Genomic DNA, 14,604 nt, shown 5'->3' on the forward strand with positions numbered 1-14,604 from the left:
AGAAATTTGCCATCATAATTTAGCACCTTGAAACTGGGCCTCTGTCTCTTTAAAAACTCCTGATCTTTCTGAAACTCCACCTTCAGAAGGTTATCACAACATGGCTCCTCTATTAACCCTTTAACAACGTTTTTACCAGCATTGCTCTGAGCAGTAGCTCCTATAATGAGCGTTTGCTAACCACCGCTGGCTAGTCTGAAGGAGCTGTGGGGGAGAACTGCTCTTTAGGTAGAAACTTGACATGGAAACTGCAGCTCTGAGGAGGAGCAGCGCCTTGAAGGCAGTGCTAGGTCAACTCAGCCATTTTGCTCAGATCAATGGTTGCCATGGAGACTAACTATAAACATAAAAAGTAAAAATGAAAAGTAAAAATAATTTACACCTTGAACAACTGTTGCACAAAAAATGACATACTGTATGTCCAAATGTTCTAGACAGTGTATTGATCATCCAATAGAAATTTCCTACCCAATATCATTACAAAACTGAACAACAGAGTTCAGTCTCTAACTGGGTAAAAACCAAGAAGAATATTACCACTAGAAATGCCATAATATTACAATGCAGGGTTTGACAATGTTAAATTACATTGAAAAGCAGGAGTTTGAACAGAGATGCTAAACATCTCACTTATTAATTTGTTTGGAAGATTCATGACAGATAAAAGGAAGTTTGAAGATTAAAGGCCAGTTCTGAGTACTGCGGCTGGCTGTTGGTTCTAAAAGGTGTCTGGGCCTTCAATGAAAATGAGCTTGAAGCTTATGAGCACCACAGTCCAAATAATGAATACTTGGTTAGTAGTGGTCTGGTGAACTTGATTTGGTCTGTCAGGTTCAACCTCTTAGTTTCAGTGAGTCGGGTCTAAGAGGTGTGTGTATCTTTAGCTGAAAAGACACACACACCTGTGTTTAAAGATTCAGCATACAGCAGCAGCTACTTAAAATCACTATTTGATAATCATTCAGAACTATCCCATACGTGTTTTTATTTATTCTTATAAATGGGCTAAAAAAATGTAAAAAAATTTCACAGCAGCATTTTTCCAATTTAATTGTGAATTATCTCATTCACATAGTGTATAAGCATAATCCATTCATCCATCAATCAATCGACAGTATATTCAGCAGTCCAGATGAAAAATGTCTGCCCAGGATTTTGTCTGAAAAAAACCCCAAAAAAAACCCCCAAACACCATCGGAGGGTATTGTCTGAATACCCTCCAAGGTGGCTGAACTAAATGAATTTTGCAAAGATGAGCATGCCAAAATTCATCCATATATACAGTACAGACCAAAAGTTTGGACACACAGTTGTGTCCAAACTTTTGGTCTGTACTGTATATTTAGAAGACATTATTATTATTATTATTATTATTATTATTGTTGTTGTTGTTGTTGTTGTTGTTGTTGTTGTTGTTATTATTATTATTATTATTATTGTTATTATTATTATTTAAAGACTGATGTCAGTTGTCACTATCAAAGGTGATATAGACAGATATATCATATATACCTAATCCTTGGCAAGGTTTCAGGTTGGTTTGGATATTTTTTACCTTAATAAATGAAACTATTTTTTTAAAGTGATGTTTTTATTTAAATGGGTTCTATTCATTTGATTTTAAAATTAGTTTGAGAAAAAGAAGAAATCTGCAAGGCAAAAATACTTAACCAAGACATGTGAGAGGTTGTAAGGGTTTTCTCCTTTCAGAAACCTCTTGAAGTTTAGCTATGAGAGGTTGTTGCATGTTACATCTCCCATGTGGCTTACTTCCTGTGACATTATCCAAATATGAGAGTTTGTTTACTGACAAAAAAAGAAAGAGCGAGGTTTTGAAACAACCGAGATACTACTGTGCCCCGTGGACGCAGTGAGCAGATTGGAAACGGGAAGGTTAATGAGATTTTCTCAAAGTGTCCGTCTAGTGGTTTGAAGTCAGATTAAATTGACACACGCTGATTAAAATTAATTGACCTGTGAAATGAGTGTGTCCCACAACGGGTAGCGATTGATGGGTATCACAGTAGGTCAAGAAGGAATGAGGCAGAGGTTTTTATTAAACAAAAATTAGCATAGTTTGCATTGGATAAAAATGCTGAAAGACTGCACTTACAGTATATAGTCCTGCCTAGAGGGCACTTTTAAAACATCTCCATTTTCATTGTGTTCAAGTTTGTAGTTCTCATTAGTTTCACTTTGAAGCCCATGACGCCCAAGGCGTTCCCAGGCCAGCCGAGAAACATAGTCTCTACAGCGTGTCCTGGGTCTTCCCCGGGGGCCTCCTCCCAGAGGGACGTGCCCGGAACACCTCACCAGGGAGGCGCCCAGGAAGCATCCTGACCAGATGCCCGAGGCAGCTCAACTGGCTCCTCTCGACATGAAGGAGCAGCGGCTCTACTCTGAATCACTCCTGGATGACCGAGCTTCTCACCCTATCTTTAAGGGAGAGCCCAGACACCCTTCGGCCCATTTCGGCCGCTTGTATCTGCAACCTGGTTATTTCGGTCATAACCCAAAGCCCGTGACCATAGATGAGGGTAGGAACATAGATCGACCGTTAAGTCAAGAGCTTTGCTTTTTGGCTCAGCTCTCTCTTCACCACGATGGACCGGTACAGCGCCCGCTTTACTGCACATGCTGTGCCAGTATGCCTGTCAATCTCCTGCTCCATTTTTCCCTCATTAGTGACCAAGAGCCCAATATACTTAAACTCCTCCACTTGGGGCAGGGCATCCCCCCGACACGGAGAAGGCACTCTACCCTTTTCTGGCTCAAGACCATGGCCTCGGATTTGGAGGCACTGATCCCCATCCTGGCCGCTTCACTCTCGGCTGCAAACCACTCCAGCGAGAGCTGCAGATCACGACCTGATGAAGTCAACAGGACCACATAATTTGCAAAAACGAGAGATGCGATCCTAAGGCCACCAAAACGGATCCCCTCAACACCTTGGCTGCACCTAGAAATTCTGTCCATGAAAGTAATGTACAGAATCGGTGACAAAGGGCAGCCCTGGCGGAGTCCAACTCTCACTGGAAACGAGCCCAACTTACTGCCGGCAATGCAGACCAGACTCTGACACTGGTCATACAGGGACCTGACAGCCCGTATCAAAGGTCCCAGTACACCATACTCCCGGAGAACCCCCTATAGAGCTCCCCGAGGGACATGGTTGAACACCTTCTCCAAGTCCACAAAACACATGTAGACCGGTTGGGTGAACTCCTACGCACCATCCAGAAGCCTGCTGAGGGTTACAAGCTGGTTCCACGACCAGGACGAAAAGCACACTTCTCTTCCTGAATCCGAGGTTCGACTATTCAACGGACCCTCCTCTCCAGTACCCCTGAATAGACCTTGCCAGGGAGGCTTAAGAGTGTGACCTCCTATAATTAGAGCACACCCTCCGGTACCCCTTTTTGAACAGGGGGACCACCACCCCAGTCTGCCAATCCAGGCGAACTGCCCCCGATGTCCATGCAATATTGCAGAGTTGCGTCAGCACACACAACCCTACAACATCCAGATCCTTAAGGAATTCAGGACGAATCTCATCCAGCCCCGACCTCATCCCCAGGGATTGGAAAACCCAACCCAGAGACCCCAGGCTCAGCTTCCTGGAAGGCATGTTGGTGGGATTGAGGAGGTCTTCGAAGTACTCTGCCCACAGGCCCACAACGTCCCAAGTTGAGGTCGGCAGCACACCATCCCCACTGTAAACAGTGTTGGTGCTGCACTGCTTCCCCCTCCTGAGACGCCGGATGGTGGACCATCATGAGCTTCCCATCATGTTATAATGTTATTCCCTCATCAAAAACATACCTGCAGTGTTGCCTTGATTCTTTCATGCATGCTTGAGAAACCCTGTAATCTCCCATGGCAACCATTCAGCTGTGCAAAACGCCTGGGTGGATGCATCTTCTCAACACACCGCTCCCCTTCCCAAGGATTACCCCACTCAGCTCCTTCAGACTAGCCAGCAGCAATTAGCAAACAGCTGGTAGTGCCTTCTGGAGCCAGTCCACCTGCCTTCTGCTTGGCTGTTCTGCACTCTAACGGCTGTGCACCTCCATGTGACAAACTGAATCAATCAACAATCAAATCTTATTTGTATAGCACATTTCAGCGACAAGGCTTTCAAAGTGCTTTACATAATAAAAACACACATACTCTCACTCAACCACCCACAGTATGTAATCATTTCTTCACAAGGACTTTACATTGACTTCCATTCACTTCTCATTCATTTCTGTAGCATACCTCTGACCATCACCCTGACCCTAAATTCAATTCACACATTAATCCTAAAGCTAACCACTACCAATATATGCCAGACCCTAATCATAGTGTCCGGGATATATTCATACCTCAACCCTAAACCTAATCCTTCACCTAAAAACAAAACTTCTTATAGGGTCCCATCAGGCACTGTAGTATTTGTTGGGAAAATTGTCCTTACAAACTGAGAAACGCTAACCCCCCCCCCCCCCACACACACACACACATATATACAGTATATATATATATATATATATATATATATATATATATATATCCCTTACCTTCTCCCTCGGTGGTTTGAAGATGAAATTGGGTCATAAACTAATCTTTTTCCCCCCAGAGTATGACTTGCTTTAAACTTTATTATTGCTCCGACTGCATATGTATGCTTTGATGCCATTTTCTGACTTGGGAAAATGAACACACATCTCCCTTACTTGAAGAGCCTGTTATTTGGTTTTTCTTGTTGTCTGGTTCTGGTTCTGGGCCTCCAGAACCAAATATGGAAAAGAAGCTTTCAGCTGCTATGCACCACAAATCAGGAACAAACTTCCAGAAAATTGCAAAACTCCCAAAACACTGAATTCATTTTAATCAAACCAGCCTGTGGGTGCCGTTGATTAATAATAGGAACATTGATCAAAATATCTGATGTATATTTGCTTGATGATTTTGATGACATTTGACAAAGTGTTTATTGATTAATTCATAATTGATGACTGCATGATGGTTTATGATGTAGCTCACTTTGAACTGCCTTGTTGCTGAAGGGTGCTATTCAAATAAACTTGACTTGTTTTCCCATTTTGAAGAGAGGCAGAGAGAAATGGTCCTTTGTGCCACATCTTATTTATGTCTCAGGGAAACACGCTTAATAATGAAGCCCTTTTTAGACACTTTAGTAAGATGGAAATTGCAAAAATGGCATATTTATCTTTTTGTTTTATGGGTTTTTGTGAGGGGCTCCATGGGGAAATAAGTATTTCATCCCTTGTGGTTTCTGAGTTTTCTTCCTTCTTAGCAAAAGAACAATCTCTGTAATTTATGAGAGTTTATATTAAAGTTGAAGAGACGGAATAAGACTTTAATTTATTTTTGTTAATATTTTCCATGCGCTGTCGCAGCATTTTATGCACAACATAAAGAAGCTGGTTGCCTTCATGTACCAGGGCAGATTTGCTTTACAGAAGAAATATCTCAATTCAGAATCCTAATTGACTTTATTAAATCAAGATTACATCCAGCATCAAAGTAGACATGCCACATTAATCTGATAGTTGCCCATGTTTGGATGATCTTCAACCATATGGAATATTTTTGTGTGCACGTACGTGTGTGTGGGGGGGGGCGGTGAGAAGCTCTCTGTTGGAGAACTGCAGCAGAGTGGTATCTCGGTGTCACCAAGTCTCCATAACAACAATTTATTTTAAGACTTTTGGAAACATCTCCATCAGGAGGAGTACAGTATGTTTTATACAATCAGGTCATTCTGGAAGTTTGTTTCAGTCTCACTGACATCAGAACACAGTGTACAATGCAGCCTGGGCTTGTCAGTAAGTGTATTTCTATAAACCTATTTAGAGTGAAATAATGTTCGCAAATGTATTTACTGCACTTGTTCTGCTTTCAAGTTGAAATCCTGGTCAATATACTGGACTTTGGCAAATATTTACAAACATATACACTATGTCATTTTAAAAACATAAAAAAATACAGCATATAAAGTAAATGATGGCATAAAGATGTATTTATTTCAACCAAATGTTTGTTTTTATGTATCAGGTTGGTATCGGCCAATGCTAAACTTCCTATATTGGGATCAGAAGTAAAAAAAAAATGGATCGGTGCATCCCTAAAAAAACAGTCAATACCAAACAAATGTATTATAAAACAAATAAATGTATTTTTCCATACATTTATTTTGGAAAAATAAATTATTTTAAATCTGAACAGTTTACAGTGACCACCACAAATTTTGCAGTCAGAGGTATTAAAGCGTTTTGCTGGTAAACCTCATTATTCTTCTAGTCTGCAGCCTTGAAGATGAAACTGTCTGCTTTCTCCTTATTGTTAAATCCCTTTGTATTCATGCCTGAAGCTAAACCAACCTTCATGCAATAGATGGGCCTTTTGTACAAATAGTAGACTGCAGCCCATAGTCAATAGTGTTGGGCTAATTCACATTCAGTTCAAACCGATGGAAACTGTAATTGAACAGCCATTAGGACAGTAATAAGAAAACCATTTCAGAAATTAAGTGAACAGAAACTGTGTCTGATATTTATCCAGTGATGGAGAAACAGTTTGTCGAAGTGTCAATGGAATCCATCAGAAGCAATCGGAACTGCTTAATTACTCTGATCACACAAAAATATTGCTCTCTGCTGAAATGGATGGCCAGATCCTGAGCCTAATGATGCTGCAAACCTTCCTAGGAGCAGGGATATAAAAATCAATGTTCCTTGCATTCGGCAAGGCCATGCCTCACAAACATAACTAGAATGCTGATGGTATTAGCACAGTCCAGTGAGTTGGCATTATAGCTGCGAGGCCATGATCACGGTGTGGTAGATGGATTGTAGCACAGAACATCATGCTTGGAAAGGTTTTAGAAGCCATTTCAGCTGAAGGATGTGCAGCCTGATGGAGGAAGGATTAGGGGACTGGCACTTGATGGCTTTTGACCTTCAACCATTTAAAACTAAATCTTTGTTGCCATTAACATACAGGTATAATTACCTGTAAAGTTACACAGTTGAAAATTAACAGCAATAATGTGAGTTATTGTCATAAGAGGAAAAAAACGGGGGTTCGTTTTTCAAAGTCATATTTTCAACAGGTTATTTATTCATTTATAAACATCATAGTTTCAAATAGCAAGCTTTGACTCATTTTGCATTAAAAAAAGAGCGGCACCTGAAGGTTTATGCATATCTTCAACTCATTTAAGTTGAGAATATGCATTTTCAAACTAAAGCTAAGTTTGTTAAGTATCAAACTTAGCTTGAGTTCTGGGGGGTGCGGGGGTGCAGAACAAAAATTTCAGTTAATTGTATATGTAATTACTTTCAAACGCACAATTTGTCATTGACCGGTGTTACCCATCATGTAACCTCTCAAAATTCAGGTTTAAAGAATTACTTTATAACTGATTTTATGACAGGATGAAAAAACAGCTTCCAAAGCCAATCAGTCATGTAAATGATGGTGCTGTTTGAAGCGGTTCGCCATCATGGCTCAATGCCAGTTATCTGTTTAGGAGTAACAGGAATCAAATCAATTATCAATTTAAGCTATTCTGCAACAAACTAAATTTTCTGTTCACAAACTTTGTGTTTCTGGAAGACTTTTGTTGTGGTTCTAAAATTATCTACCATCCCACTCACCTTCTACCCTCTACTCTGTCCCCTCTTTCATTTCCATCCTTCCTCGTCTTGCATCTTGACACTCCCCTTTATTACTTTCGTCCCTTGCTTGTTTTTCCTTCTCCATCTATCTGCCTCTCCGCCTCTCCGAGGCCTGACTGATGGTGTGTTTAGGCGAGGCAGACGGATGGTGGGTGAGGGATTGCCCTTGCCAGCCTCTGACACCGGACCCCATTCAGGGCAGGAAAATGATCGATGTTAAATCTAATTTTAAACACCCCCGGTTTGACTCTGGCAGACAGAAGGAGAGTGGAGGCTAACGTCTGGCAGTGCAGCTGGAGTTACCTGATAAGGCGTATGGTTAAGTCTATACCTGCATGGCGCTGTCAGCCCACTTCAAAGAGGTGGTGTCAGCGCGGGAGACATCCGGGACAACTTAAAGGACGGGGGACTGGGATGGAAATACTATCCAATCAAATAGCACAAAGATAAACACAGGAAGCAAACAATAAAGAGAAAAAGTCCAGCTGTTTACAATCCGGTTTATCATCTAGAAATCATTTGATTTGTTAATGTCCCCTTAAAATGTGTGTAGCATGGATATGGGGAGGTACACACTCTTTAAAGGGGCAGTTTTATGTGTTTTCCAATGCCACTTTACAGCACAACTAAGTAACTATGTTGACTTCAGTTATTATAAATATGCTATATATTAAATATGATTTAAGAGAAATTTGACTTTGTAATCTAAAGCCTTGAAATTGGACCTCTGTCTCTTTAAAAACTCCTGCTCTTTCTGAAACTTTGCCTTCATGAAATCATCACAACATGACTCCTCTGTTAACCCTTTAATGACGTTTTTTTTTTTTACCATTGTTGCTCTGTGAAGTAGGTCTTCTAATGAGCTCAGCAGATTTGCAGTTCCACCAGGTGTTTGCTAGTTGCTGCTGGCTAGTCTGGAGGAGCTGAATGGGGGAGTCGCGGGTTGCTCTGTAAAGGGGAAGCTTGGATACTGCCGCCCTGAGGAAGAGCTGTGTCACGAAGGCGGGGCTAGCAGAATTGTTGCCTTGGAGATTACAGGATTTCTCAAACATGCATGAAAGAATCAAAGCAACACTCCAGGTGTGTTTTTGATATATTACAATATGAAGTAAAGCTCAAAAATGTTGATTTTCCATAATACTGCCCCTCCAAACGATCAGAGTTTTCAAAGTAAAAGTTCACATATCTGTCCAATCTTTGATTTATCTCCAAAAAAGAAAGTGATTTAATTACTGTTTTTCATTTTGTTGTCAAATAAGCCTTTGTTAATTGGATGCATATCATATGGAATGCTAAGTGTCTTATTTGGTTTTATGGCAAAATAGATTGTGTTAAAATCCTGAGTAGATAAGTGTTAATGAACACAACAGTGTTGCATATTGCCAAAACATACATGTTTTAAATAATACAGTAACTCTATTTCTTACTGGCTGATCTAAAGTCAGCCATCACTCGTATTACTAATAGAAAAATATCTATCTAAAATACTAACTAACTGACCAGCAACTTGTCAACAATATAGGATAAATTGGAGGATTTTAAGAACATTTTAAAAATATTTGATTCACTTGATCCCAACACAGTGCAAGATAGCATTACCAGTGGCTGTTGCATGGCAACCTCAGTGACGTCCTTTCCCATCTGTCCATCAGTTGACCTATGCAGTTTTCTCCAGCACTTTATTCTTTGCACTCATGTTCTGTATTTCATTTATTTTCATGACAAACATGTAAAGCAGGACTGCTCTACTGAACTGGATTGGTCCTAATAGCTGCAGCTCTGTGGAGCAGTGTTGCTTCTTCACTATTTGCTCAGTAAACTGAGGTATGTGTTACATGTTTGAATTAATCTTGCAGGCAGATGCAAATATATCCATGCAAACTGTAATTCAGATCAGTATTTCTGGCTATCCTTAAAGGGGCAATATAATGTTAAGTCAATGTTTTTGAGCTTTACATCATGGTAGATGCAAAACATAACTGGAATGTTGCCTTGATTATCTCATGCAGTTTCAAAGCTACCGAGCTTCCGAGCCTCACAGAGCAGCTGGGGGAGGGTTGGCTCCCCCATTCAGCTCCTTCAGACTAGCCATCAGCAATTAGCAAACACCTGGTAGAACTGTGCATATGATGAGTTCATTACAGGAGTTACTTCTCAGTTAAACGCTGGTAAAAACTTTGTCAGAGGGTTAAGAGTGACGTTGTGATGACTTCCTGAAAGTTTCTGAAAGAGCAGGAACTTCTTAAAGACACAGAGGCCTAATTTCAAGGAGTTAAATATCAAATAAATTTTAAGTAATTTTTGATGTAGACAAATTTTTTATAACAACTGAACATAACAGTGCAAATTTATAGCACAATCAAGTAACTACAGTATGTGCCTGGAAAACACATAATACTGCCCCTTTAATGTTTTCTAAATGAACAGTTTCCAGAGTTATAAAAAAAAAAATTCTAATCTGCATATAATGTTTCTGTCAAAATATCCAGGCTCAGATTTTGCTGCCGCAATGCTGCTTTTCAAACTCTCGCACTGTGAACCAAATCCTCCCAGGTCCCAAAGGAGGATCATATCAAAGACAAACGAGCAGCAGGTTAAATGGCACAGGTGCGGATCATATGCTGTAGCAAAAAAACAACATGCAACAATGCAAATAATGACAAGTGTTTCTGACGCTTTCCTTTTTTGTGCTGAAAGCTTGCAAAATACCAGCTTTAAATGCTCAGTCTTGTCAGACACATAATATACCAGTTAAACAGCCTCCCAGCAGCCCTGGCAGTTGATGGCCTGTAAATTGTTGATCAGTAGCTTGGCATAGGCAGGGTAAATTGATTCCAGGAGAATCCTCCAGGACCGAGGCTGTCTCTACAAAGGCCAAATATACAGTCCTGCATTAGAATGAGATGGGGGCTGGGGGTGGTGAGCTTTGCAGAGAGCAGTCAGGTAAAGGTGCAGGAGGAGAGCCAGAGAGAGACGAGGGAAGACATCAGCGTTTGAGAGTGTCACAAAGGAGGAGAGAGAGAGAGCAGCTGAAGAACGAATGCGAATGTGAGAAACAAGTTGAGCCACAAAGGTGACAAAAGGAGCTAGCGTTTATGAGCAAATGTAAGCATGTTACAAGATTTGTTAGGATCAACAAGAAGTAGCTCCTGCAATTTACATTGGTTATACTGTTTCATATTTTTGTTCTCCTTCATAACATTCCTGCCAACATTTTTGTTAGTATCTTCCTTTCTGACAAAATGAAAAGCAAGATTCTTTACTGCAGTGTGGAAAGTTACTAAGTTCAAAAATCTATCCACTGACCACAAGGGGAAGCTGCAGACTCCCGGGCCCCAAATTCTCATGATAGTGCTTGCAATAATCAAACAGATTTTTCCAGATGGCTGTAATGTTATTTTAATAATAAATATACTTATCAATAAACATGAAGTTTTCTAAGACAGTGTAGCACACCTAACTTGTAGATTTCATTGCATAAACCACAGATCAAAACAATTAAAAAAATTTTTCAATCTTTTGCACTTAGATCCTCTCACATGACATCATGCGGTTTTCCTCCTCATGTTGTATTGTACAAGTTCATCCCTTTACTCACTTCACATGTTTGTGTATCTACCTTCAGTTTCAATAAAACAGGAAAAAATTATTATGTGAAATAATTCTCCTGCATTGTCCTCCTACAGCTATGACAATAATACTGCACATAATGCAGCTGTGACGTAAACAGCAATGAACAAATCACATTATTTTATCTCAACCTATGCAACAGACACTTCACTCAACACCAAATGCAAGCAAAACTCCTGGCATGACATACAGTACAGACTGTACTGTACATGGCAGGAAAGAATAGAGTAGAATAGAATAGAATAGAATAGAATAGAATAATCCATTATTCAAACTACAGTATGTTATGTATATAAACAGAAAAGAAACATCAGAGTTTACAGTAAAGGCTGATCTAAGCAAAAAAAGAATGCTGTACAGTAATTAAAATAACATACTGTTTGAATGAAATGTGCAATTGAGTAGGGTCGCTAAAAAATGAACAATATGGGCATTTATAATTGTGTTTAACAACAACAAAAGAATATTTACAAGAAATGAAAAAAAACTACAAAGAAAAGCAAGGATGTCAACTTTTATTGAGTGCAGTGATGGTTATAAAGACATACAGCTGCTGGGAGGAAGGATCTGGGATAAGGTGGCTTTATGAACCCAGGATGCAGCATGCACATTGACAATATACATATTTATTAAATACTAATACAATTATTTTCTTTTAGTCCACATTTCATAAAATATTTTTCTTAATCAAATGTAATATTACAATCTTAGAAATATCATCATAATTAACAGAAACAAAGATTTTAAAATCATCATAATTACTCTATATAATGGTAAATTGAGTTACTGAAATCAACTTTTCAATAATATTCTGGTTAATTGAATTTGACTGTTGGCTCAGTCCAGTTAGAGTGTTGTTTAATGTCTGCAGTGAAAGCTCTGCTCAGGTGAAAAACAAAACATTGAAGTTTTTAAAAACTCTTTTCATGAAAACTCACATTTTCACATGTTTGTGCACATCAGTAGTTATAAGTGTATATGCTTGCATAGTGTTTAACATTTAAATTTCTACTTAAAACTCTGCAGCTCTTTGCCAAAGAAAACTCTAGATCAGTGTAAACACAGTTCAAAATATTTCAGTTTTTAACTCACCCCTGATATTTATTTATCTCTAAATAAATATCGGAGATTTAATTATCTCTAAATAAATATCAGACCAATAAAACCTCTGAAAGCATTGGGACTTTGGTCATTACTTTACTTTGCTGTAAAACCAAACAGAAACTAAATTCATCAAACAAAAGTTTAGAATGTTATTTCTGCTCCCCCAATGTAATTTATCACGTTTAGGGAAGCTGTCACCAGTTAAGTGGATTGCCAGTAATTGTGGCTGTGACATTACTAAGCAGAACCGACCAAACCAGCTCATCAGGGAAGGGTTTGAAATACAGGGTAGCAATCTCTTTATCCCTCAGCAGAGAATTAAAGCTGACAATCTCTGTTTCTTAGCTCGGCTTGGCTCTATTTTCTGTAAGAGAGTTTTTCTTTACTTTCTGATTCCCAGCTTGAGTACATCTATTTCACATACAGCTGTGGGCAGATATTTATGTTTTCTCACACTGTCTGACATTAACACACATGTTCCTATTTTAGGATTACCTAAAGTATTCAAGTTATTATGATTGCCTTTTGAACAGTTTGACTTGAATGTTCTGTTCTCACAATAGTTTGCTGTAATTTTTGGCCCTTTCCTCCTAACAGAACTGATGTCTCACTGCAAAAACATAAATTCTTATAAAGTATTTTGGTCTGCAAATATCTTAGCGCACTTGAAATTAAACAAAACTGTAGTATACTGAGTTAGTTCTTCATTTATGTTTAGTTGGATTACCCCAGACCACTAGGGGGAGTAGTGGAAAGCCTGAAGGAGAGTTATCAGCAAGCAAGACTAGGGTAGAAGAAGTGAGTGCCTGTAGTGTCTTAAGTTGTGTTCAAGACGGAATAAACAAGTTAAAGACAACTGCTAAGAGTGACTCTACTTTTTGGACGTGAAGATATCACATATTGGCGACGAGGATACTGGCTAGAAACGGGAAGCACTTGATTCACAACGGAGGAAGGACCGGACGCACGTTGTCGGGCGGATACACACGAGGCGGAGAGATTACCAAAGGAGGTGATTAGCGAGGCCGCAATGAGCGCGACATTCAGCACTCTGTCAGCATTCGATGCTAATGAACAAACTTGGGAAGAATACTGTGAGATTCTTGATCAGTTTTTTGAAGCAAATGATAGTGATAAGCAGAGGGCTATACTTATTAGTGTGGTGGGACCAGCCACGTATAAGCTAATGAGAAACCTCGTGAGCCCGGACAAGCCCAGCTCTAAAACGTACAGTCAGTTGGTTACAAGGCTGAAAGAGCACTTTAATCCAAAACCAAGTGAGATTGTGCAAAGATACAAGTTTGACTCTCGTTCCCGTAAACCTACTGAGTCCGTTAGTGCATATGTAGCAGAGCTCAGGCGCCTGGCTCAAGATTGTAATTTTGGTACTACGCTGGAACGGCGGCTGAGAGATCGTCTCGTGTGCGGGATTGATAACGATAGGATTCAAAGACGTCTGCTGTCGGAGAGTGACCTGACATTTGAAAAAGCATTTCAGATAAGCTGTGGCCGAAGAAGCTGCAAACAGGAACGTTTCAGACTTGCAACAGTCGGCGGCGTGTCACAGCATGGTGGCGAAGGGAAAGGAAAAGAGAGCAGATTGGAAAAATGGAGAGAGTGAGTGTTACCGATGTCATGGCACACGCCACAGTGCTGTCCAATGTAGGTTTAAAGACGCCAAATGTCACATTTGTGGGAAAATAGGACATATTGCCAGGGCATGCAGGTCCAAAAATAAAAAGAAAGATGAGACCAGTCTTAAGGAAAGAGGAGCACGTCAAGGCGGGCGCCAAGGACGTCACACAAATCACACAAGGTATGTGAAAAACAAGAGGATGACAATAGTTCAGATCAAGATGAAGAAGCATTCACTCTAGCATGTTTGTCCACGGAAACATCTATCCAGAAAGTTGAGCCCTTCGAAGTAAAAGTGGAAGTTAACAGAAAAGAAGTGAAGTTTAAAATTGACACAGGATGTAGTGTCAGTCTTATTAATGAAAACCACTTTTTGGAGTTGTGGCATAAAGACAGTCGACCACAGATTAAAGAAAGTAAACTCTCTCTTAAATCATACAGTGGAGAGAAAATTACAGTGGTTGGTGTAGCTCAGGTTGAGGTCAGTTATGCAAACCAGAAGAAAACGCTGCCCCTAGTGGTAGTGAAGGGAACTGGACCAAATCTG

General features: G+C 39.8%; 1 protein-coding gene across 1 annotated transcript; it reads left to right on the forward strand.

Annotated features, from left to right (window-relative positions):
* The first annotated feature begins 13,157 nt into the window (after nt 1–13,157).
* On the forward strand, nt 13,158–14,381 carry LOC116719466 (uncharacterized). Its single transcript, XM_032561988.1, is given in 2 exon segments — nt 13,158–13,923; nt 13,925–14,381. Coding segments are annotated over 2 exon segments (846 nt in total). The 5' UTR covers nt 13,158–13,452; the 3' UTR covers nt 14,300–14,381.
* The last annotated feature ends 223 nt before the right edge of the window (nt 14,382–14,604 follow it).

Source organism: Xiphophorus hellerii, chromosome 1 (genome assembly GCF_003331165.1).
Source record: "Xiphophorus hellerii strain 12219 chromosome 1, Xiphophorus_hellerii-4.1, whole genome shotgun sequence".
In the NCBI taxonomy this organism is placed as follows: Eukaryota; Metazoa; Chordata; class Actinopteri; order Cyprinodontiformes; family Poeciliidae; genus Xiphophorus; species Xiphophorus hellerii.